At 39.1% G+C, this 21,130-nt stretch overlaps 3 protein-coding genes across 4 annotated transcripts in view; 1 reads left to right on the forward strand and 2 right to left on the reverse strand.

Annotated features, from left to right (window-relative positions):
* The window catches only part of col23a1a (collagen type XXIII alpha 1 chain a), a 148,942-nt gene extending 146,487 nt beyond the window's left edge, over positions 1-2,455 (reverse strand). Inside the window, exon 1 of the mRNA XM_053682379.1 lies at positions 1,798-2,455. Within this exon, the coding sequence (XP_053538354.1) occupies positions 1,798-2,049 (252 nt within the window). The 5' untranslated portion in view covers positions 2,050-2,455. The remainder of the gene's footprint in view (positions 1-1,797) is intronic.
* A 1,125-nt stretch (positions 2,456-3,580) lies between these two features.
* On the reverse strand, positions 3,581-11,327 carry clk4a (CDC-like kinase 4a). 2 transcript variants are annotated; one of them, XM_017473663.3, is made up of 13 exons: positions 11,173-11,327; positions 10,465-10,622; positions 8,052-8,289; positions 7,455-7,545; positions 7,044-7,110; positions 6,824-6,940; positions 6,203-6,369; positions 6,009-6,103; positions 5,789-5,918; positions 5,599-5,681; positions 5,434-5,513; positions 5,233-5,323; positions 3,581-4,066 (listed from the first exon to the last, which is right to left on the reverse strand). In XM_017473663.3, exons 2-13 carry the CDS (start codon positions 10,620-10,622, stop codon positions 3,920-3,922), a joined length of 1,464 nt encoding a protein of 487 aa, XP_017329152.1. In that variant the 5' UTR covers positions 11,173-11,327; the 3' UTR covers positions 3,581-3,919. The 2 variants fall into 2 exon arrangements, with proteins under 2 accessions (XP_017329152.1, XP_047013313.1); XM_047157357.2 differs by lacking the exons at positions 7,455-7,545; positions 10,465-10,622; positions 11,173-11,327 and having other exon boundaries at positions 8,052-8,257.
* A 2,897-nt stretch (positions 11,328-14,224) lies between these two features.
* On the forward strand, positions 14,225-20,821 carry rack1 (receptor for activated C kinase 1). The gene is made up of 8 exons (XM_017473664.3): positions 14,225-14,442; positions 15,745-15,916; positions 17,282-17,429; positions 17,516-17,611; positions 18,381-18,491; positions 19,927-20,067; positions 20,398-20,508; positions 20,711-20,821. Exons 1-8 carry the CDS (start codon positions 14,334-14,336, stop codon positions 20,774-20,776), a joined length of 954 nt encoding a protein of 317 aa, XP_017329153.1. The 5' UTR covers positions 14,225-14,333; the 3' UTR covers positions 20,777-20,821.
* The last annotated feature ends 309 nt before the right edge of the window (positions 20,822-21,130 follow it).

Raw genomic sequence — 21,130 nt, forward strand, 5'->3', positions numbered from 1 at the left:
CTGAGAGATAATGTCAGCTTTGAGATAAATATGTAGAGGTTTATACCATACTTATTCTACACAGGGTCACGGGGATCTCAGGGGACTCGGGGAACGAGGCGTGGGACGCCCTGGACGGGGTGCCAATCCATCACAGGGCACAATCGCACACACATTCACACACTACGGACACTTTGGACACGCCAATCAGCCTACAGCGCATGTCTTGCAAGCTTCGCACACACAGGGCAGAGGCAGGATTCAAACCCCAAACCCATAGGGTGCAAGGCAAACTTGCGAACCACTAATCCACCGTGTCTCCCCTAAACCAAATATCTGATTATTAAAACAATTCCTAGACATTTTTTCTCATTTTATTTCTCATCTTGAGCAAACGTTTTCCTAATCTAATCTGGTTCATTGTGTTCTTATAATATTAAAAACCAGATACATTAGATTATATCCAAGTCGCAGTGTTGGCTTTAAAGATCATTCAAAGGTCCTGTACTCAAAATAAACTGTTTGAGAATTACTGCTCTATTTGACGGACACATTAGTTTTTTCCAGTGATTATGTATTTATTTATTTATTTATTTATTTATTTTGTAACTATGTCCTTGTAAGATTCTGTGTTTTGCAGCACTGTGACTTGTTTACTGCCGTGACCATTTCCCTCAGAAAAAAATCTATCTATCTATCTGTCTATCTATCTGTCTGTCTGTCTGTCTGAATGTAAAATATTGACCCATCACAAAACCACAAAAAGGTTTCTAACGTAAAATGGACCAAAAGTTCCACTCCACATTCATCCAATCCATCATTTTCTTGCATCTAACACACACATACACACACACACACACACACACACACACACAAATACATACACTGGCTCTTTATTACCTACTCAGATATGTTTGGAGCAGAAAATAAATTGAAAAAAAAATGGCTGAAATAGTTTATTATTTATTTTCTCTCTTTAATTCTTTTTTTTTTTTTTTTTTTAGATTAGACAGTATTTTTCAGTGGCTATAAGAAAGGAAACTGGATCATGATATCCAATGTACTAGTATAAGAAAATGAAAAGAAAGTAAAATAAGTAAAATATGTAAAAGCAAGAGTTTTCTTGGGCACTTCCACACTATATATATATATATATATATATATATATATATATATATATATATATATATATATATATATATATATATAAAATCATTACTGATGTGACAGATTAGGACGCGACTAAAATCCCAGAGATACAGCAGTAATGATTACATCACAGCACCTCCACATGTGACACGAGTCCGGTCCAAATAGGGCTTAAAATTTATTTCATGAATAATAAAGAAATAAACAATACAAAACACAAAACCTAATAAGGACATAAAGTTACAGACAATAAATAAATCAATACATTTTTAAGTGATGTGGTAAAGTGGCAAGTCATTTTATTAAAATGTCTGATAAAAATTATTATTATTATTATTATTATTATTATTATTATTATTATTTATTGTTATTATTATTATTATTATTATATTTAACATGTTCAGTCAAATAGAGAGTAGAAGTATTCAAACTTTTTTGGGTACAGTACCCTTTTAAAGATTTTTTTTTTAATATAAGAAAAAAAACTAAGAATGCAATAAACAGAGCGTAATATTTATATTTAATATGTGAGTTTAGTTTAGTTTAGTTGAGTGTTTGTTCAGTGAATATGAAATGCTCGGTGAGGATTAACAGAAGAGCCTCGGAGCTGAACTTCACTGGTTTTAAGTGAAATTGTTGATTTTATTTCTAACTCTGGAGTTTACTCACTTCTTGCACCAGACTTCGGACGGAGTCTCGCAGCTCCTCGGTCACCGGGCCGGCGCTCACCCGCTCCAGCGCGAGCACTCTGCTCTCCATCTCGCGCGTTTTAATCACCGTGAAGCAGCACGTGGCCAGAGCACCGAGCGACAGCGCGAGACACAAGGCGGCGGCGGCGGCTGCGGAGAGAGAGGGCCAGCGGGGCGCGGGGACAGAGCCGTACTCCGGTGATGCTTTCCTCTCCTCCGGGTGTGTATCCATGCTGAACCGGGGGTCCAATGCGGGAGGTCCGATCCTGCTGTAAGCGCGCGCTGTATCTCTCCGAGATTAAAGCTCTGGATGAGGTGAGATGATGATGATGATGATGATGGACGAGCAAAGTGTTCTGCAGCTCACTGATGACTCTCGCGTGTAGAGCGCGCCTGCATGTGTGTGTGTGTGTGTGTGTGTGTGTGTGTGTTTGCTGTGGACCGTGAAACGAGGGGAGATATAAAAGCTCCAAGCTCCTAAAGCTGGCAACTGCCTCTGTGTGTGTGTGTGTGTGTGTGTGTGTGCTCCTGAGCAGAGTACACTATTATACTAAGTAGGATGTCAAAACAGTACGCCACCTATTGGTTACCATAGTTACCAGCGCTCATTAGAACTGTACACGTTTAAAATGTATCACATTTTAAGAGTGGTTGTGTTGTCATGTGACTTGGTGGGAGGAAAATGACAAGTTTTCTTAGGGGTCCATGACGTCATTTGGTTGCTGACAGAGTTGTGACGTAAGAAATTAAAAAAAAAACCTCAGAGGTCATGTGATGAAGTGGAGTCCCAGTTACCACCCTGAAGATTATTTTTCTTTAACAGTACATCTTGTAATGTTTTATTCCTCTTATAGGATAATGTAACAATTTGTAACTCGTAACAGTTACAATTAGTTTTTTACATTTAACAGTAAACAACAAAGGATGCTTTTTATCCGTTTATAGCTGCATTTCTTGTTGTGGATCGTCCTTGAGGAAGGTTCATTCCTGTTATCGCTCACTTTTTGTTCCTCTAAGTGGTTAGCACATTCGCCTCACACCTCCAGTGTTGGGGGTTCGATTACTGCCATGGTATGCATGTTCTCCCCGTGCTGCGGGGGTTTCCTCTCCCAGTCCAAAGACATGCATGGTAGGCTGATTGGCGTGTCTAAAGTGTCCGTAGTGTATGAATGGGTGGGTGTGTGTGTGTGTGTGTGTGTGTGTGTGTGTGTGTGTGATTGTGCCCTGCGATGGATTGGCACCCTGACCAGGATGTACCCCGCCTTGTGCCCCATGATCCCTGGGATAGGCTCCAGGTTCCTAAACCTGTAGGATAAGTGGTAGAGAAGATGGATGGAAGGATGGAATAAAACTAAGCTTTAGATAAACTGACATGTTCAGGTTTTGAAGAGAGTTATGAGAAGATATAATGCTATTAAGGAAACATGCACATTTATGTAATTCACTACTACTAATTAATGGAAAGTTATTCAAGAAAACATTTTTTTAAAAGAAAGTTTTCACTGCATAAACCTGGGTGAACGATTAAAACATTTAGCTTTTGGTCAGCATGTTTAAAAAAATCATCATATATCTGCTAACATTTAATCCACTTACATCTAATTATAGTATTACAAATCACATCAACTAAATACTTTTTTTTTTTTTTTTTTTTGGTAGAACATTTTGATGTCCATTTGACATCATGGTCAAAATAATTCCATCCTTTGCTACCACCTAGTGCTTAAAATGTGAAACTGCAGCAAGACAAAACAGCTACTCAATCTGCTTCATAGTATTTTATTTATTTTTTTATTGAAAACGGAAAGTATTTACAAAATCGTACTCATTTCAACACAACGAATTAACAAAGCTGCATGTTATTCAACAAATAAGGAAATAAGATTTACCACAACCCCTTAAATCTTCAGCTCTCCCTTGTTTGACAATTATGTAAAATACCATATAAATTACAGATCAAATAAATTACACATTACACTGGATTGGGGGGGGGGTTGGGGGCGCGGCGGCGACGACGACACAGTACTAGACATAAGTGGGACTGATGCAGTCATATGATTGCAACCTCTCATTGAGAGTGAAAAAAACCAAACTAGTCCGTTTCACTTGTGGCCCTTCCTAAGAGCGTCAAAGAAAGGATGTTTAATAGCATCGTCCAGCGAAATCCGCTTGGTCACATCATAGTCCAACATCTTCTCCAGGAGGTCAAACAGCTCTTCGTGGGCCAGGCTTTTAGAGGTCATGTAGTTCTGTTTAAAAAAAGAAAAGAAAAAAAAACACCATTACCACCATGTTGGCAGTTAACTGCAAGCTGCTGCCACGCTGAAACAGATTATACCCGAGCTTAACTGAGTCGTGTACAAATAATGTAGTGCTACAATTATTACCTGATAATGTGGTGTATACAAGTGTAAGAAGCACTTAGATAAAGTGTGGGGGCTTTTAATCACCTGGAAGCGTATCATGGGGTCAATTGCTGAAAATGCCAAAACAGCGATACTATCCAGTTGTGGTGGTCTACACGACGAGGTCAAAAGTTTGTGGACACTTGACAAATGTTTCTCAATGTTAAAAAGCTTTTGTTCGGAAGATGTGTGATTAAAAGTTTGAAATCGGTGTTGTAGACAAAAATATAATCGTGCCGACGTGTTCATTTCTTTCATTAGAAAACTAACATTTTATTTATAAAAATATACATTTAAACGTAGCATAGGTGTAACCTCCTTTGATACTGTTTCAAAAACATCTCGGGGAAATTCCTCAAGAAATCAGTCGAGTCTACTTTTGAAGACGCTAAAATACTAAATTATTTTGATTTATTTTTCGATTTTTTTTTTTATATCACAACATAAATCCCATAGTTCCACTTGTGTTACTCCAGAGTTTTGATGACTATTATTCTAAAATGTGGAGAAAATGAATGAGTGTGTCTTTTGACAGGTAGTGTGTGTGCTCATGTATGCAGGAGAGAGTAGATTAGACAGGGCTCCAAGTTCAGATTTTCTAAACTGTCTAGTCAGAGCAAACATGCTGTAAAATTAAAGCTAAACATAAATAAGGCTGTATATTTTGAGTTTTAAAATCACTTCTGCTGCAGATCCATAATGCGCTGTAACATACAACTACAGCTTTACGTTCATTTATTTATTTATTTATATATATATATATATATATATATATATATATATATATATATATGTGTGTGTGTGTGTGTGTGTGTGTGTGTGTGTGTGTGTGTAAGTAAGTAAGTAAATAAATAAATAAATAAATAAATAGCACATCTTAAGGCACATCCGTTCTCTTATCGAACTATAAGTGCGACGAAAGAAAGAAATCTGAAATAATTACACTGCACTGATCCAATACTGATGCTAACGTCAACAAAAACTATATATTACGTAGTAAAGACGCTCACTTTGAGAGGTTTGCAATGTTTCCGAACGTATCGTCCTGACGAGGAGTGCACGTCCCAGTCTAGTTTGTCGCGATGGACGTATCGGCGTTTCCTGTGGGAATACAATAACAATGATAATTACCTGTAACAGGATACACACACACACTAACTCCATGCACCAGTGAGTGATAACATGCGGTAAGGGTTAGAGTATAGACTTGCCTTGTTTTCTGGAGCATGTGTGTCGGTAAGGGACCCAGCACTCTTTCCATCATGGCCAGATGTTCTTTACTGTCATGGGTCTGAAATGAGTACACGTCACTTTAGAACCTGCGGAAGTTCTTCTTAATTCACATGTGGATATATTTTCATTAACCATGCACTCACCTGGAAGAGTGTTGTTCCGAGGTAATATTCAATAAGAATGCAACCCAGGCTCCATATATCACAGGAATGGTCCCAACCCAGCTCTGTTTAACAAAAGAAGTCAATAAATAAACGATCAGCTAACACTAACGAGTCACCGCTGATGACCAAAGACAGGACACGTGGCACATAAAGAGCAGTTCAGAATTACCCAGAATGACTTCAGGTGCACGGTAATGCCGTGTGGACACCACGGTGGTGTGATGCTCGTGGTCGTATGTGGCGTTCCCAAAATCGACCACTTTCACATCTGGGTTCTTCACCATTCTTTCATCTCTCTTCTGTGTAACGACAAAGTCAGGATGTTCCTTCTTAAAACTAGCGTACGTCGAGAGCGCTATATGATAATTACTATTATACATAGCGCTCACCATTTTGCCGTTGTACTCGAGGTCATACTCCGAATCGATAAACAAGATGTTCTCTGGTTTCAGGTCTGTGTGTGTCAGCTTGTTGCTGTGCATAACTGAAAAGAAACAAACGTCCAGATGAGACTCATCCACCCGAGCAGCCTATAAAAATGTACTGAACAGTTACATGCTCGTCAGATGTTAAGACTACTCACACTTGACTGCTCTGATGATCTGGTAGGCCATGTGCCTGATCTGGTCGATCGGAAAGGGCTGGAAGTTGTTTTCTTTGAGGAAGTCGAACGTGCTCAATCCAAGCAGTTCAAACACAATGCACACGTGCCCGTGGTGGTCAAACCAGTCAAGCATACGCACACAACAGCTGTGACAGAAAAGAGAAACAGTGCACTTATGATATCCATACGATATGCAGCACTACCCCTTTCCGAGGGGAAGAGAGAGTGCAGTCAAGCTGCAGTTTCTTATTCTGAGCTGATCTGAAGAATCGATGACGCAGGTAATCTTAGAGTAAAAACACGATCTTCCTGTTGGCCTAAACTGCAGTTGAAGTCAGTTTGTAATCTCTTCACTTAAGAGCTAAAAGCATTACCACGAACTGTTTCATTTAAAAACACTGTTCTTATTGACGGACAACACAGAGGTGCTTGCTAACTCAACGTCAAGTGTTCGTAGTCATCACGGACCTTCTAACTACTAACTCGAGTCATCTTTGCTTTAAGTATCACTACGTTTAATCCCGTTTGCGCAGTTACTCCAATTTTACCCCTAAAACTGATCTCTTTCACCTCTCCGTAAACACTGGCAAAGTTACTCACTATTTTCTTTCCTTGTCCAGAGTGTTCAGATGTTCCAGCACTTCGACTTCAGACATGGCCGCATCTCGATAACGTTCAATGTTTTTAATGATCTTCAGTGCAACACGAGCACCTTGACTGCAAACAGAGAAAATACAGTGAAGACAAATAATTGAATCGCTGTAAACTTAATTGAGCCTCATTACTAAATGAACAGCTTTTATACAGAAATACTTCTTACTTTGTGTGATCGATGCACTCGACTACTTTCCCAAAAGCACCCTCTCCTAGCGTGCACACGATCTCATCTAGGGTGTAAAGACAGGCAGTTAGACACACACACTGAACCTCCAGAATAAACACAACTGAGACAGACCTGAACCATCTAAGATATAGCTGTAGATAATAAATCACTCAAAAAACATACATGGCATACATGAATACAAAGCAAGGAAATGCTAGGCTAATATAGCTGAAAATACAGGGGGAAAACAAATAAATCTATGACTTCTTCCCTTCTGTAGTGCTGTTATAATCATGCCCCCCAAAAAACTTTATCCTAAAAGCACTACACGTGACATTTCATTTTTCATATGTGAGACAAAAAAGACAACAGATACAGAAGGTATACAAAAAAGTATATATTCTATACATCTCGCCCTGAGTATGTCTCCACTGTGATAGATCAGGTGCCCCTCCTCATCATCCTCAACACTTCTGGATCTTTTCCTGCGATGGATCCTCTGGAGGTTTTCGGACCACCATCAGCATCACCACCATCATCATCAATAACCCATGAGAATCAGGGGGGGACCAGAACGCGGCATTCATTCATTCAGCGAGGGAAGAACGGGGGAAGCGATTCGGCCCATTCAGATAGCGCAGCAGTCAGGCCCGGCCAACGCAAATTCAGCCCGCGACAGAGATACGCACAGGGGGGCCACCACATAGTGTGTGTTACAGAAGAAAAACAATGGCAACACATTTTCAGACAAGATACTTAAAAAAATATTTAAAGTAGACATCATTGACAGTTTATAATAACCTTAAACTAAAGATTTCGTTCCCCCGCCCCCTTGTATTACCTGACTTTTTTTTTTCCCTAACATTTTCCTGTTTACTGGAATAACAATAAGTCATCAGGCATTCTACTAGACTTTAATGAAAAGTGGGTGACTGCAGTAGTCCATCTACACAGACAAAAAGGAAAAAGGTGGCATGATGAAAGGAAACAAGTCATAGCTCATACCGAGCGAGAGCGACGGTGACGAGAGCGGCTTCGGCTGCGTCTCCGCCCGTGCCGACTGCTCTGGCCACTGTATCCTGATGATTTGCTGTAGTGGTGCCAGTCGTGGTCCCTCTGGCGTACGCGATGCCTCTCCTTCTCCCTCGAGACGCTCACGTGGATATCCTTCTCGTACCCCGAATCCACGGTTCTGACCTTCGTCTCCTGCTTTTCATTCAGACTCCGGCTCTCCAGGTAATGCCTGCCACAGAGCAGAGATCGTCATTAAACCCTAAACCAGTACACGGCAGGGCAAAATAAATCGACGGCTTAACATTTATGACATGCGTCTTTTGTACTATTTTTTTGGTTCGGTTATATACAGGCGAACGGTACACGTACATTCATCATAAATACGTACACTTTGTAAAGTTGAACATCAACACAGACTGTGGTGATATCGTTTGAAGAATTCTAAACGGCACTTGTGGTGCGTTTACCAAACTGCCTTTCAGTTGTGTCCTAACACGAAACAAACTCGTACAGATGACCTACACAAAACCAGAAAGTATCTTATAGTAAGTGGCGTCTGTGGCGGTTCTACCTTAACCTTCTAACGATCAGGATGCTACAACATCGCTTGGCTAGAAGTTTCATATGGTTCAAATATATCCGGGAAGCTGCTGAACCCAGAATGAAAAGCGAGACCCACTCAGTGAGGCCCTTAACATCAGTCACGCATCATCTCCACAAATCACGACGGCACTGACTAAACCCTTTCGGCATTTTTAGACCGCGTCAAGTGTGGTCTGGTTGTAACGTCAAACATTAGAGTCTGGTTTCTTCCAGGAAAAGACAGGAACATCGAATAGCTAATATTAGATCGGGACCCTGTGTGTGCAAGTCAGCGAAGTGATCCATACCACAGCCCCAGTGTTGACAGAACAACAGATTTTACTTTAAACTTTACAAATCTGGTAAAAATCCTCACGCAACAATCAGTATTCATAGATGACATTTAAAGTTAGACTTTTAAATACATGTGATGAATAAGGATAGGAATATCTCCTCTATTTGCGCTCCTCTCATCACGTCACTGCCTAATATAACTCAAACAGGAAAATCACAAGCAGTTTATTTTTTTTATATATATAGAGAGCGAGTCAGAAGGGTTATTTCTATTCAGTAAATATGAAATTCTGCAACGAATATCTGCAACTGTTTTCTCAAAATGAGTTTTTTCCCCCCCAACACCCTGAACCAAAAATCTCAACTTGTGTAGCATTTACTTACTCCATACTTTCCACGTTCATTCTTAGTTATTATTCAGAAGATTATTACAGAAGAATTTGTTCACAGTGTTTACTGCCTGATTTATGCACCATTTTATATTTAAAAACATAGCGATAATAAAGTTTTAATACATGTGCACAGTATTTTGAGAGTTTAGGAAATTTTTTTTTTTAAAAATGAGATATTTAAATATAATGGTTTTCAATATCTAGATTTGGGGATTTTAAATATACAACCCCAATTCCAAAACCATTGGGACGCTGCGTAAAATGTAAATAAAAACAGAATGCAATGATTTGCAAGTCTCATAAACACATGTTAATCACGATAGAATATAAAACGTTTAGGTTGCCAATTAACCTAATTAGTTGTAAAATGCTCCTCCAGCTGTTTCCTTTTAGTAACACTTCTCCTTTTTGTTGTCTGTCACAACTTTTTTTTTTTAAGACGTGTTGCAGCCGACAAATTCAAAATTATCTTTTTTTTTTTTGCTTCCTTAAAATTGTCCATTTCCTCAGTTTAAACATTTTGATGTGTTTTCTATGTTCTTGAGAATACGACATGGGTTTATGAGATTTGCAAATCATTGCATTCTGGTTTTTTTTTTTTTTTTACACTTATTTGCCACAGCATCCCAACTATTTTGGAATTGGGGTTGCATGTAAATAAGCACATATGTAATGACGTAGTATCTTATTTGCACATGTAAACGCTTTTTTTCCCCCCAGAAAACTTGTCAAGCAAAAAACAAGACACAATAATGCATAACTTATCGGTAAAATTTCATGATATGTTCACTTTAAACATTTTCACCTGTTCACCTGCAGTGTCTCACCTTAACAGATAATCAGAACATATAGTGCATATTTTATACATCTACTTATATTTATATACTTATACCACAAATATAAAAAAACTTTTTTTTTTGTACGTTATCAAAATAGTACAGCTAAAAATATGCCTCATGTGGTGATGTTTTCAAGAGCGATATTTCTACTCACAGCATTTAAAATGCATGTTGGATCTTTTTCTAGAAGAAAAATCGTAAAATTGAACTAACGCTAACGCCTAGTATAAAGATGTAAAATTTCTTTAACACGCTTGTATCTGGATATTTAGATGAGGGTTGGGGGAAGAGGGTTACCCGTCATTGCTTTTGCGATGATGGCGATGTTTCCGGTACTTGTTTTCCCGTTCACTGCTGTGTGACTCTCTCCGGTAGCGTTTTCTCCTCCCAGCCCTCTCCTTCCAGCTACTTTCTCTTCCAGCTGGTGAGCAACTTGTGCTTTCTCGGTGCCTCATCTGCAAAAAAAAATAACATTTACAGCTCCATGAAAAGAAATACTCGACATGTCTACACATGGGTGACCATCAATATTATTTTCTATTGTATATATATGATAGATTTATCATGAATTAAGCAGTTACACAATAAAATTACACAACCCTCCTTTCCTATTCAAGGTATGTAATGCAAGCACACAATACTCTCTGTACCATTTTCCCCACAAATACAATAAATTAGGCTTGGTGATGATTTAACTGCTAGTGTTATTTATTGCTTTTATAAACCGTTTAATAAAGCCACAAGCAGTAATAATGATATAAAATATATAAAAGATTATAACAAAAGATATAAAATAAGTAAAAGATATTAAAACAAATGTTTTTTTTATGTTTATTACCCATATATTATTGAATAAAAGAGCCGATAACATAGCTCGAATAATCGACGTGCTAGGAAGCTAACTACGTCAACAAAAAAAACACCGCTCGAGCGTCGAATAACAACGAAACCAATTTGTTTTATTACATTATAAACCCAAAATATAAACAAACAAACGTATCTCACCTTAGTTTAGCTATTTACGTGGCTAAAATAAAGAATAAAGTGACTTCAGAAAAAAAAGAAAATTCTTTTCGCGGCTGACGACACAGATCGCCCTTTGTTCTGCCAATTCTTTTCCAAAATGGCTGCCTGACTCTTCTAGAAAATTCTACGCAAATCGGATTGGCTAGTAGCATCTACTTTCTGCGTTAGGATTGGCTAGAATCGGTCTGTCGTTATGACAAAAACACTAATAGCCAATCACGTACCGGGGGGCGGGTGGATTAAAAAACATTATTTTTTTTATTTTTTTTTAAATAAATGCGGATGTGGGGGGATGTGCAATCTGTAAGCGTTTCAACTTGGGAGAGTCCATTACAGAGGGAGACAAACACTAAACGTTTATATAGTCAAAACAAATAATAGTCAATATTTGAGCATTGTAAGGTATGTATATGTTCACATGGAAAATCTCTTAAATAATAATGTTTATCGCTTCAGTGTTTTTGAATGTATATTGATTTTTTTAAGTAATATGTTCACACTATCATAATGGACTCTCCCAAGATGACTTGGCAAAGGGAGGTGACTAGGCTTACATGTTTTTAGTAGATATTAGTAGAACCGTTTTCAGAATTAAGAGGTATAAGACATATATGTAATTCAAGAGGAGATAGCAGAGGTATTAATAGATATTAGAGATGCAGTTTTAATGTAGTTTGTGAATGCGTATTTGAAATCCAGAGTAAAACGGGATTATGGAACAGTAATTATGGCTGCTGATTTCCAATCATGTAATAGTTATATATTATTTGTTGGTTCTGACTACAAAAATCTGAAAATATGGTATTTATCTGGTGTGTGTGTGTGTGTGTGTATATATATATATATATATATATATATATATATATATATATATATATATATATATATATGACAGTACTATTATTATATACGGTACTGTACAAAAGTACAAAAATCTTTGCACATATATATATATATATATATATATATATATATATATATATATATATATATATATATATATATATATATATATATATATATAAATTTTTGTCTCTCCATTATTGGTTCAGTAAAAACAACATTTTAGATTCCCACGTTGATTTTCACCAAAAATTCATTGTTGGTAAAGAAATTATAAACCACTTTTCAGACCAAAAATATGATGATCCATACAGAGTCTTCAAATCAGAGTCAGAGTTTATTCCAAGACAGAAGAGAAGCTCAGAGCAAACATTATGCAGTGAAATTATTCTGCAAAGAAGTTCTAGAGAAGTAATTAAAGAGAATAGCCAGAGAGGAAAGAGCAGAGCAGTAAAGAACAGTAATTCCTTTGTGATTACAGTCTGACAAAACAGAGTCAAAATAACAGGCTAAGTTATATTCATATATATTATTATGAATATGGATATTCATAAAATAATGTCCTGTCCCTTACATGTGAGCAAGAGGATGACCAGGATGATGGAAAACAAAACCAGAACCATTGGTATTGTTTTTATTTATTTTTTATTTAGGACTATGTGTTTTGGTTTACACTGGAAAAAGTTTGAGAGAAAGGAGCCGTGTGTTATGAAGGCCTTGAAGTACTCACCATCGTTATCAATCTGCCAGGCTCACGATGGAACAACAAGAATGATTTCACATAAGTTTGAAGCAAGATACCTGGAAAAACCTGACCATTTTTTCATAAAACGAAGTATGAGGTGTACTTGAGACTACTGATATATTTTTAGAAAGCAAATTTGGTTGTCACAACAAATATTGACTTTTATAGATGTTACAGCTGTTATGGTTTAGTTTATAGCTGTTTAATGCTTTTTATGATATATTGTTAAATGTGGAAATCATTTAATTGATCACGTTTCATAGTGGTTAGCACGTTCGCCTCACACCTCCGGGGTTCAAGTCCCACCGGGGCCGTGTGTGCGGAGTTTGCATATTCTCCCGGTGCTGCGGGGGTTTCCTCTGGGTCCTCCGGTTTCCTCCCCCAGTCCAAAGACATGCATGGTAGGCTGATTGGCGTAAGAAAAGGAGTACCCTGAAAAGGAGTAAGCGGTAGAAGATGGATGGATGGATGAGTGGACGTTTCATAGTGATCTTAGGCTTGTGTGCAGCTGCTCAGTCATGGAAACCCATTTCATGAAGCTTCTTACACACAGTTCTTGAGCTGGTGTTGTTTCCAGAGACAGTTTGGAAGTCTGTAGTGAGCGATTCAACAGACGATAGGCGATTTTTATGCGCTACATACTTCAGCACTCTGTGGCCCAGTGGCCATGCTTTGTGAGTTTAGATGCTTCTATCTCACAACTTACATTTGATTGGAGCAGATCTAGCAGGGCAGAAATTTCACTAACTGACTTGTGGCATCCAATGATATGATATATTCTTAGTCACTGAACTCTTCAGTATGAATCATTCTACTGCCAATGTTTGTCTTTGGAGACTGCATGGCTATGTGCTTGATTTTATGCACCTGTTAGGAATGGGTGTGGCTGAAACACCTGAGGAGGGGTGTACACATACTTTTTGCCATATAGTACATACCTGAACATCTCTACACCAACTCTTTTATACAGTTACCCCAATCAGCCAATCATGTGGCAGGAGCACAACACATAAAATCATATAAATACAGGTCAAGAGCGTCAGTTAATGTTCACATCAAACATCAGCATGGAGAAATAGTGTGATCTCTGTGGGCTTAAAGTTAGAGTTGTGATAAAGAAAAATAATATTAAAGGTGTTAATTTATATTCTGACATTTGTTTTTGTTATTTTGAGAGAGAGATAGGTACATAGCTCATTCCAAAAAGCTTTAACATAGACACATTCACAAAAAGGATGTACAACTGTCTTCCATTTACATGTGTGAATGTGATATTTACCCAACAAAACAAAACACCATGTTCACCAGGTCAAAAATGAATGGATTCAAGTTGATCTTGAAACCTGTCTTTCCCACAATCGGACAGCAGATGGCGATACACGCGCTGCATTTGACTCCCGGAAACACATGAAGAAGAACGCGCTCAAAGTTTCTGCTTCCGCTGTGATGTGTCCTTTTCCTGTTGCCATAGGCTGAGAGGAGCGGAGAGGATTCAGCTCTCCGGTACAATCCGGCTCCATCTACCTGTAAGGTTATTATAATAGTGGCCAAAATGACGGAACAGATGACAGTGAGAGGGACACTGAAGGGCCACAGCGGATGGGTCACTCAGATCGCCACCACGCCGCAGTTTCCCGACATGATCCTGTCTGCGTCCCGGGGTAAGAGCACACACAACCGTGCCCGCGGGTTGCCAGATTCAAACAAATCCTTCCACGTATTATGTATTAGCAAATGCACTTCGATCCTTTCGTACTGACTAGAAAACAGATTAAAACCCAATTAGATGCTTAAAATTCAAATCATATCGTGAGGATTAATAGCTGGCTTTTTAGAGTGTGTAATCAGCATCAATCTGGCAACCCGCTTAAAAGAAACCGCCACCCATATGACACATGAAATTTATTTGTATTGAAGCATTTGTGTCATTTACTGGTTCTGCTCCTGCTTTAGTACTTTTGTGTTTTCTCTGTTCCTTTGAGAAGTTGTGCCCAGAAGTTTGCATACCCCTCGCAGAATCTGCTAAATCTTAATACTGATAACAAAATAAGACATCATAAAAAGCCCATTTAGTTCTGTCCTGAGTAAGCTATTTCACATAACAGATGTCTACATATAGAGACAAGACAAGATGATAGCTGAATTTATATAAAAAAAAATTCCCATTCAACAGTTTACACACGCTCGATTCTTAATGCTGTGTGTCGTTACCCGGATGATCCACGGCATGACGTGTTGTGAGTTGTTCACGAGTCCCTTGTTTGTCCTGAGCAGTTAAACTTCCCACTGTTCTTCAGAAAAATCCTCCAGGTCCTGCACGTTCTTTGCTTTTCCAGCATCTTCTGCATATTTGACCCCTTTCCTTTTCACACCGAGGACGACTGAGGGACTCGTTCACGACTATTACAAAAGGTGCAAACGTTCACTGATGCTCGAGAAGGCAACATGATACATTAAGAGCTGGGGGGGGTTATGGGGTAAACTTTTGAACAGGATGATCGGTGTAAATTGTTAGTATTTTGTCTTCTGAGAGACATGTAACTCTTATTTAGTGTGGTGGGGGGTTTTAAACAAAATAATGTACACTGATCATCCTGTTCAAAAGTTTATAGGGGGTGTGCAAACTTCTCGGCACAACTGTACACCTCCGCGAGGGATTAAAAGGAGCTTCCGTGTCACGGCGTGTCGCAGCCAAAACATCTGTCCGTCCGGTTTCCAAAACAGACTGTACACAGTCACAGCGAATGGCTCGGTTCTTCTGTAAAACCTCCTGCTGTCGTCGTGATTGTTGTCATGATCTGCGTCTCGAGATGAAATGTCTTACTGTACGTTTAAAATAAATATTTACAAAGCTAGAAAATCCGCAAGGCTGCCGCTCAAAACAGACCGCCGGGTCGGATGAAGAAGTAATAGTAGTAGCTGACAGTCGTATTAGCGTGTATAATATTTGCTTGGATTTGCAGATAAGACCGTCATCATGTGGAAGCTGACCCGAGATGAGACGAACTACGGCGTCCCCCAGCGTGCTCTGAGAGGACACTCGCACTTTGTGAGCGACGTGGTGATCTCCTCCGATGGCCAGTTTGCTCTGTCCGGCTCGTGGGACGGCACGCTGCGCCTCTGGGACCTGACAACGTGAGTGTAGGGTCAGATCAGGTGCGGAGACATTTGTGCTCCTACGTCTTCGTTCGTGTCGCACTAACCACCCTGTAGCACGGTTTGTTAAGTAAGCCGGGGGGGGGGGACGACACTGCAGTACGTGCTGTTATAGGAAAATAAGCAGAGGTAGTATTACTGCACAGAAGGTGAATATTTTCATACAGCAGCATGTTCCGTAGTGTTGTATTTCTCTTATGTAGGGTTGTCACGGTTCCAAAATTTCATAAAAGTCCATAAAAGTTAAAGCATCAAATGGTTAATAAGGACCCCTGACCATATTGGCATTAAACGCACGTATGCCAACATTAAGTAAGCGAAAACGAGAATGTTTTCTTGCAGTAATACACTCCAATTAAACCATGCTACACCATTATTAATGCAACCATCATTTTAAACTCCTCTGCTTGATTAAATACTGCGGTTAAGCAGCCGCTCTTCCCGAAAGCACGGTTAAGCTACCCGCACGTAAATTCAAGGGGCGTGGCTTTTACACACTTAGCGGTATCAGAAAACGAGCGTCTGAGAGAAATGTATGTATCGTGCTTGCTATATAATAGATAAGTGTGCGGTTTCGGATGCAGCCGTGATAACCGACGGAGCTGCTGATTTGGCTCCAACGTCGTCTTGCTGCACGGCGCACCCATGAAAATTTCCTGTCAGGCAGCGTGTCAGTACCGGGTTGACCCGGTACTTATGTAAATTTGGTACCGAAGTACCAGTACTTTTGACAACACTACTCTTCTGCAACAAAACGAACAAACTTTTCCCAACACTAACAAATGTTTATTAAAGAACGTTGTACTTGTTAGTTATCGCTTAACGTTATTCAGTCCGTACAGGATTTCACAGATTTTTTTTTTTAAACTGAATTAATTTTTTTTGGCGGGGGGATCGCATTGTTCTGAGTGGTCTTTCGCAGTGCTGCTGTTTTTTTTTGTTTTTTTTTAAGCTGATGTCGACTCTTAGCTGTACTTGCATTCGATGATTCGAAGAGCGCTTTGGCTGAACGCGCGTTGTGATGACGTCACGTGACGCCCAAATCTGCGTGTTTTTTTTTTTTTTTTTTAGATTTAAAAATTGCAAGCCCCCCCGAATATATTGCTTGAGGGACTGAAAATATAGCAGCTTTTATTTATTAAGCAGTCGTTCCCCGCCCCCACCCCCTTCTTATTTATTTATTTTTCTTTTATATAAATCTCTAAGACAAACGCAGCTCATCGTGTTACTGAGAAACTACAAAGTGTAAACTTTTGTCATGAAGTTTAGTTAGAACTTTACCTTTATGGCTGATGGAGTTGTGTTTTTTTTGTTCGTGTTTTGACATGCGTTTCGTTCCTCCAGTGGCACGACGACTCGCCGCTTTGTCGGCCACACCAAAGATGTCCTGAGCGTGGCTTTCTCTGCGGATAACCGTCAGATCGTGTCCGGCTCCAGGGATAAAACCATCAAGCTGTGGAACACCCTGGGAGTGTGCAAGTACACCATCCAGGTCAGGTTCCGTAATCCAGAAGCTGTGGATTATGTGTATGATCGAGTGTTTTATTCTTGAATAATCTGAGAATTTTGCTCCTACAGGACGAGAGCCACACGGAGTGGGTGTCCTGCGTGCGATTCTCCCCGAACAGCAGCAACCCCATCATCGTGTCCTGCGGCTGGGACAAGATGGTCAAGGTAGGAACGCCTTAACACTCCTTGTTCTGCAGTCTACAGCTCTTTGGCACCGTTTTACCCAATGACTAAAAAAACTCTTGACTTTCTGTCTGAGCTCTTGGGCTCTGAGGACAAGTCCTGCAATTATGATGGGTAACGTCTTTATATAGCACTTTCTTTTTTTTCTTTCTTTCCTGCTCTTGACACTGAAAAGGAAAAATTGCCAAAAACTGCGTCTTTCACAATAAAATCACTTGCGTGGCAAATATTATATAAATGCAAGTAAAATCATCAACCAACGAGCTTTAGATTATGTGAAAGTTTTGTCGTGTGAATGAGTTGTTCCTATAGAAACATACTAGACCTTCTTTGACCAACAACACTTTGACCAATCAGGATCAAGAATTCAGCAGCGCTGTGGTGTAAACTCTCTCCTATGGGTTCGGGCTACGTGGACTGTACCACGGGAGTAGAGAAAAGGGGGAGGAACCACCTTTCAATATAAAAGCAGTTATACTTGGGCTGGTCTGAATGAATTGAATAGTTCTATCGGGATATTGCTACCGATTGTAATGCACTTTTAGTTAGATGCTTATAATATCTTGTTGTATAAAATGCCTTAAAATATAAATCAACTAAACCATCTCGACCTGTTAAATGAGGAGGCCCGTTAAATCACGGATATGTTTGTATTACTTCCAATACACAGCCTGAAGGTTGAAGGAGTCTACTTTTCCTTATCGTTTTGTTGTAACACGTTACGTATTCTCAATCGTGTGTGTGTGTGAAGGTGTGGAATCTCGCCAACTGCAAGCTGAAGACGAACCACATCGGCCACACGGGCTACCTGAACACCGTCACCGTGTCTCCTGACGGCTCGCTCTGTGCCTCCGGAGGAAAGGTACGACCTCATCACACCGGCTTTCTGTTTCAGCGCCGAGCGGCGTCAAGAACCGGTTACGATTATTTCATAGAAATGTATACGTATGTAATTCTAGTCTATTGGTTAAAGATAATAAAATTTATGATCATCGACTTCCGGGAGAAAAACCCTCAAGTCGTTGTTTTTGTAAGGTGCTATAGCAAATAAGTGAATGGTAAATGCTCTGCACTTATAGCGCTTTTTTAACCTTAGCGATTCCAAAGCACTTTACAATGTGTCTCATTCACCCATTCTCTCTCACACACACACACACACACACACACACACACACACACACCCCAATGGTAGCAGAGCTACCAAGATATTAAAATTATTTTATTATTTATATACAATAATTCTATTAATTAATAATGATGTATAACGTGAATCACCTGATATTTTATATTTTGTAAGGATCTATAGAGTAAAACTGTAAACATGCTGATATTAAATTATATTATTAAAACATTCCCATCAAATAATAATTATCCGTACTTAATATAGGGGAAAATTAACTAAATAAAATTACCTAATTTATTCTTCCTTTTTTTTTTTTTTCCTCCTTCTAAGGAGCTATAGCGTAAACACAAAGCATGCACTGCCCATAAATTATTTAAATAACGTCGAATAATAATTAAATAAATATCTCATCTTTAATTAAATTAAATAATAGCCTGTTCTAGATTACGTAAGGAGCATAAACAGCAAGTGTGTGCTGAAAATTTATTTAAATTTTATATATATATATATATATATACACACACACACACACTCTGAGATGCTACATGTATTTAATTAAATAAAATAATTACCTGATATTTGTAAGGAAACGCTATAAACTACAAGCATCTGTTGATAATTTAATAGAAAATATTAGATATGAAATTACATTTATTTAATTAATAAGATTATTATATGCTGCCACCTTTTCTAATTTAAAGTCTTATTGGTTTATTAGGGGTTAATAATTCATGTCTTTGTGGGTGTATTTTGTTGGGGATTTTTGTTTTTGTTAATTTTTTTGACATGCCGAATTAACCTTTTTAATAAACCTCATAATTAGCAATAAATACTGACACCGAAGCTTTATAGAGACCTTGATGTTTCAGCATCAGCTTTTCAACTCGATGATGAAAAAGACGTAATTTGCTGTAATATAATATTCTTGTTAAATATTGTAATCTGTTGCTTTCTGGCGAGGCTAGGATGCAGCAAGGAGTTCAGTATTACCAGTGAATTTATTCACCCTGGTTGTTTGGTCCAGTGTGGTGATGAAACATCAATGCCATCTGCGTCAGCGTGATGATAAAGAGGCTGTTTCTGAACACGTGTCCGGTTTTCGAGGTGTATTTGTTAAACAGTGATGATGAACTGCTCAGATGTGTTTGTGTTCGTCTCCGGTCTGGTTGTACAGGACGGCCAGGCCATGCTGTGGGATCTGAACGAGGGAAAGCATTTGTACACTCTGGATGGAGGAGACACGATCAACGCTTTGTGCTTCAGCCCTAACCGCTACTGGCTCTGTGCCGCCACCGGTCCCAGCATCAAGATCTGGGTGAGCTCTCCGGCGTTGCGCAACCTCGCACACCTTTACGTTACGTTGTTGAAGCGAACCTCCACCCTGAAATATGCATAGATTTAAATATTTCTCGTGAGATTATTAGTTACGTGATTGGCAGTTTTGGTAGCGAATCAGCGTGAGAGATTGATCATCAGTGATGAAACCTTAATGCCTTCTGCAATCCTGTGATGATACAAGAGGCTGTTTCTGAGAGCGCTGATCAACACATCCTTGCTTTTTCTGATGGCTCTTTGTTCAATAAAAAGTTCTGACTCACTGTGTGCCTTTTTTTTTCTTTCTCTCCCCGTCTCATCATCTCATCAGGATCTCGAGGGGAAGATCATTGTCGATGAACTGAGACAGGAAGTGATCAGCACCAGCAGCAAAGCCGAGCCCCCACAGTGCACTGCTCTGGCCTGGTCTGCTGATGGACAGGTACAATTTGTTTTTTCCTGGTCCCTGGAGCACCCCAGTGATTAAAAAAAATCACATGTACTCTGAACCCACATGGTGAGAGTCCTGCAATTATGAGGGGAAGATTTCGCTGACCAGATGGAATTGTTGCCTTTTTCTTTCCTGTGTAAGTCCATCTGGCATTATCGTTAACTTCTTCTGTTTTCCTTTTCTTTTTTTACAGACTCTCTTCGCTGGCTACACGGATAATCTGATCCGAGTGTGGCAGGTTACCATTGGAACACGATAAGGATTTTCTAATGTTTGAATGTTGAATTAAAAAATTTAAAAAACATTTGTGTGGGGTGTCTATTTGAAATATAAACGACTTCAGTGTTGCCGACTTTGTCGCTAGATTTGGTGACTTTTTAGACCACTTTAAGGGATTTATTTCAAAACGAGCCTAGCGACAAATACAGCGACTTTTTTTTTTTTTGCTTTAAATACAGCTCTCTAGATCAGTGTGTAGGTTCTGGTTGGTTATACGAGCAGAGAGCGTGTTTGCTCAGTTCCCCGCTAGCGTGTAAAGTCTGACTGAGTTGTGAGTTGTTGGCTGAACTGATGTTCCCGATGACCGATACCTGATCACCCCTACTTCATCCAT

Source organism: Ictalurus punctatus, chromosome 8, assembly GCF_001660625.3.
Source record: "Ictalurus punctatus breed USDA103 chromosome 8, Coco_2.0, whole genome shotgun sequence".
In the NCBI taxonomy this organism is placed as follows: Eukaryota; Metazoa; Chordata; class Actinopteri; order Siluriformes; family Ictaluridae; genus Ictalurus; species Ictalurus punctatus.

Bases quoted from the DNA above. Each gene is read 5' to 3' on its own strand.
- clk4a (XM_017473663.3), bottom strand. From the start codon at position 10,622: ATGAGGCACCGAGAAAGCACAAGTTGCTCACCAGCTGGAAGAGAAAGT. The intron at 7,546-8,051 runs GTATGAGCTATG...GAAAACCTCCAG, and splicing joins GTCACCGTCGCTCTCGCTCG to AGGATCCATCGCAGGAAAAG. The intron at 5,682-5,788 runs GTAATTCTGAAC...TTTGTTAAACAG, and splicing joins TGCACCTGAAGTCATTCTGG to AGCTGGGTTGGGACCATTCC.
- rack1 (XM_017473664.3), top strand. From the start codon at position 14,334: ATGACGGAACAGATGACAGTGAGAGGGACACTGAAGGGCCACAGCGGA. The intron at 18,492-19,926 runs GTACGACCTCAT...CTGGTTGTACAG, and splicing joins TCTGTGCCTCCGGAGGAAAG to GACGGCCAGGCCATGCTGTG. The intron at 20,068-20,397 runs GTGAGCTCTCCG...TCATCTCATCAG, and splicing joins GTCCCAGCATCAAGATCTGG to GATCTCGAGGGGAAGATCAT.